General features: G+C 35.2%; 1 protein-coding gene across 1 annotated transcript; it reads right to left on the minus strand.

Moving 5' to 3' along the window:
• Positions 1-441: 441 nt before the first annotated feature.
• On the minus strand, positions 442-2,704 carry LOC115959531 (G-type lectin S-receptor-like serine/threonine-protein kinase SD1-1). Its single transcript, XM_031077972.1, has 6 exons — positions 2,546-2,704; positions 2,269-2,390; positions 1,962-2,172; positions 1,541-1,775; positions 1,192-1,342; positions 442-1,038 (listed from the first exon to the last, which is right to left on the minus strand). Exons 3-6 carry the CDS (start codon positions 2,011-2,013, stop codon positions 730-732), a joined length of 747 nt encoding a protein of 248 aa, XP_030933832.1. The 5' UTR covers positions 2,014-2,172; positions 2,269-2,390; positions 2,546-2,704; the 3' UTR covers positions 442-729.
• Between the last annotated feature and the right edge of the window lie 282 nt (positions 2,705-2,986).

Here is a 2,986-nt window from a genome sequence, read left to right on the forward strand (position 1 = left end):
TGGTCCTTCATGCATTCATCAATGGACTGGTTCTAATCCTACAATGTTGGGCCTTGGTCACATGAGCCGTTCTTGGTTACCCGGGCCTGAGCCCTTATAGTAAATGTGAGGGGAAAATGTTAGAGGAAGTGTAATTGTAAGGTGAAAATTTAATAAGGAGAAAAATAGATAAAAGGCAGATAAAGTGTCAAAATATGTGGATCATGTGGCTACTGATGTGACTTAACAAAAACGTAACAATAATAAGTGCTATATTTCAGCTTTTTGATATATATACACATAGATAGATATATAATTTATCAACTCAGTCTTGCTATGTTTATATACCAATAGTGTATAGATCATATGCGCATGTGAATAGAATCATTCTTCACCTAATCCACTCTTCATTTTTATCTTTGTTTTCTGCTTCTTCTAGTTCTGCACCTTCTGCTTTTGTGATTCAAAACTTTGTATACTTTCAATAGGATCTGTGGTTTAAAGGTAGAGAAGCCTATATTTAGGAGTCTCAATCATTTATATTTTAGATAAGAATTGGCTAGTCCAACCATTTCATTAAAGAAGATATAGAAAAGCTTATTAGTTTTACACACCCAAGCAAGTAGCAACTATGAACAACTAATAGAATTTACTTCTAAAAACAAAAGGATGCAATCTAATCCCAAACGCACCCTTAAATACTAAAAAACTTTCACATATAACTTCTCAGGCAAGCTACTTATGAATTTCCTATCTAGCTTCCGGCATAGTTATAGTAACTGCATTCTCTATGTTAGATTCTTCATTTCTTAATATTGCACCTGAATTGCTAGGACTTCTTTCTATGAAGAAACCAGGCTGTTTAGGCTGGGGTAGAATTGCTTCCTCATTCGTTAACATAGAAAACACACAAGACATTATTGGCCTGTCTTCAGGATACTTTTGAACACATAGCAAACCAACTTGAATACATCTCAAGATTTGAGCTCTTGAATGTGAATCCTCCAAACATGTATACGATAGTTCCAAGGCCCGGCCCTCCTTCCACAGCAACCATGCCTAGAGCAATTACAATATAGATACTCATGTAATCCACCAAAAAGGGGAGAGAGAGAGAGAGAGAGAGAGAGAGAGAGAGAGAGAGAGAGAGAGAGAGAGAGAGAGAGAGAGAGAGAGAGAGAGAGAGAGAGAGAGAGAGAGTTTTCCACTTACATGTCCCAAAAGGTTATGATGGTGATTTGGGTGCAAAAATTTTCTGTTTTTCATGGCACTCACTATCTCTAACATAAGTACACCCATGCTAAACACATCAGATTTCACTGAAAATCTTTCATCAACTGCATACTCAGGAGACATATAGCCACTACATGAAACCAGCAAATAAGCTTTACTATCATTATTGTTGTTATTAATAACTTAAATTTTAGTAAGTCTTTAACATATCACCTCACCCTTACACCATGTTATAAGGGAATGAGGGGTACTTTGAGTCAAAGCACATTGATTAAATATTTGCTACAATTTGAAAAACAAAAATCTAGTACCAATTTATATTACTTACTATGTTCCAACAACTCTATCTGTCTTCACTTCACTTTCATCCCCTACAAAAGCTCTTGCTAAGCCAAAATCTGATATTTTTGGGTTTAAGTTGATATCTAATAAAATATTGCTTGCTTTCAGATCCCTGTGGATGACTTGAAGTCTAGAGTCCTGGTGAAGATAGACAAGTCCTCGCACAATCCCGATAATAATGTCAAAACGCTTTGGCCATGCTAGCAGAGTATCATTTTGTTCTGCATACAATTTTTGGCCTTGTTACCATGATTGAATCTATGACTATTTTTAGTTCTTTTTGTGAACTTCTTTTGAAAATCAATTGGAGGATTCTATTCAAATACATAATAGACAAGACACTTAGGCACGCAACATTTAAAAGATGGAAAGTAATTATAATACATAAAGGGCCAAGAGAATCATACCAAAAATGAAACAATCCAAGCTTTTGTTGGGCATGTACTCATAGATTAACATCTTTTCATCTCCTTGAACACAGTAGCCTAAAAGCTTGACAAGATTTTTATGTTGAAGTTTTGCAATGAGAAGAACTTCATTTTTGAACTCTTCAAGACCTTGTATTGAATTCTTTGATAGCCTCTTCACTGCAATATCTTGTCCGTTACATAGACGTCCCTGCAAATCATCAGTTAAAGATGAATCTTTCCGTCTAAATTTGTATAGTATCACCATAAATTTTTTGACCTGTAATTAAATCAGAATCCTTTTTACCTTATAAACAGGACCAAATCCACCTGCCCCGATCACATTTGCAGGAGAGAATTTGTTTGTTGCTGTAGCAACCGTTGTGAAATTAAATAATGGTACGTCTACATCTTCTTTCTTTCTTTCACCTATTGAACCCATATATAACCTTTTCAGGAAGTTCTTTTAATTTGAGTCTTTGTACAGTTTATCATGCTCATTTAAAATCTAGCTTTAATATGAGCAAGGATGGATGAGTGTGTGTGTATATATATATATTGGAAAAATGGATGGGTATACTTACGTCTTCTATTTGTTGTCTTCCAAGTTAAACGCCAAAGCAACCCCAAAGTAAGCAATCCAGAAATGATTGATGCTGTTATGATGACCACCTCCCTTTTCTTCTTGTTTAATTTGCGGTTTGATCCTAGATCAGACAGCAATTAAGTAATTGTTTCTTCTTTTTTTTTTTTTTCTTTTTTAAGTTTTATGTTTCTTTCTGGTAGAAGTATTAGATCATTGATTATAGTCCGTGGATGTACTATAAGTCAGTTGAGCATGTGTGAGCTAATTCCATGACAAATTTACTTGTAATTTTTAAGTTTTGTACTTGTAATGTGATTGTGGTAATGAGGGCTAAAGGTTGACGGATCTTCTCATTGTGCAAGACTAACGAACTCGGTCGAGCGAGATTCCAGGCTTGGTTGTGTGAGATGGTTGATTCAGACAGAAACTCTCCATAGAC

The sequence above is a fragment of the Quercus lobata genome, chromosome 9, assembly GCF_001633185.2.
Source record: "Quercus lobata isolate SW786 chromosome 9, ValleyOak3.0 Primary Assembly, whole genome shotgun sequence".
Classification (NCBI taxonomy): domain Eukaryota; kingdom Viridiplantae; phylum Streptophyta; class Magnoliopsida; order Fagales; family Fagaceae; genus Quercus; species Quercus lobata.

Excerpts from the sequence above, each read along its gene's own strand:
- LOC115959531 (XM_031077972.1), bottom strand. The coding sequence starts at position 2,013 with ATGTTAATCTATGAGTACATGCCCAACAAAAGCTTGGATTGTTTCATT. Across the intron at positions 1,776-1,961 it reads CTTGGATTGTTTCATTTTTG|AACAAAATGATACTCTGCTA; the intron begins GTATGATTCTCT and ends AATTGTATGCAG. Across the intron at positions 1,039-1,191 it reads ATCATAACCTTTTGGGACAT|GCATGGTTGCTGTGGAAGGA; the intron begins GTAAGTGGAAAA and ends TAATTGCTCTAG.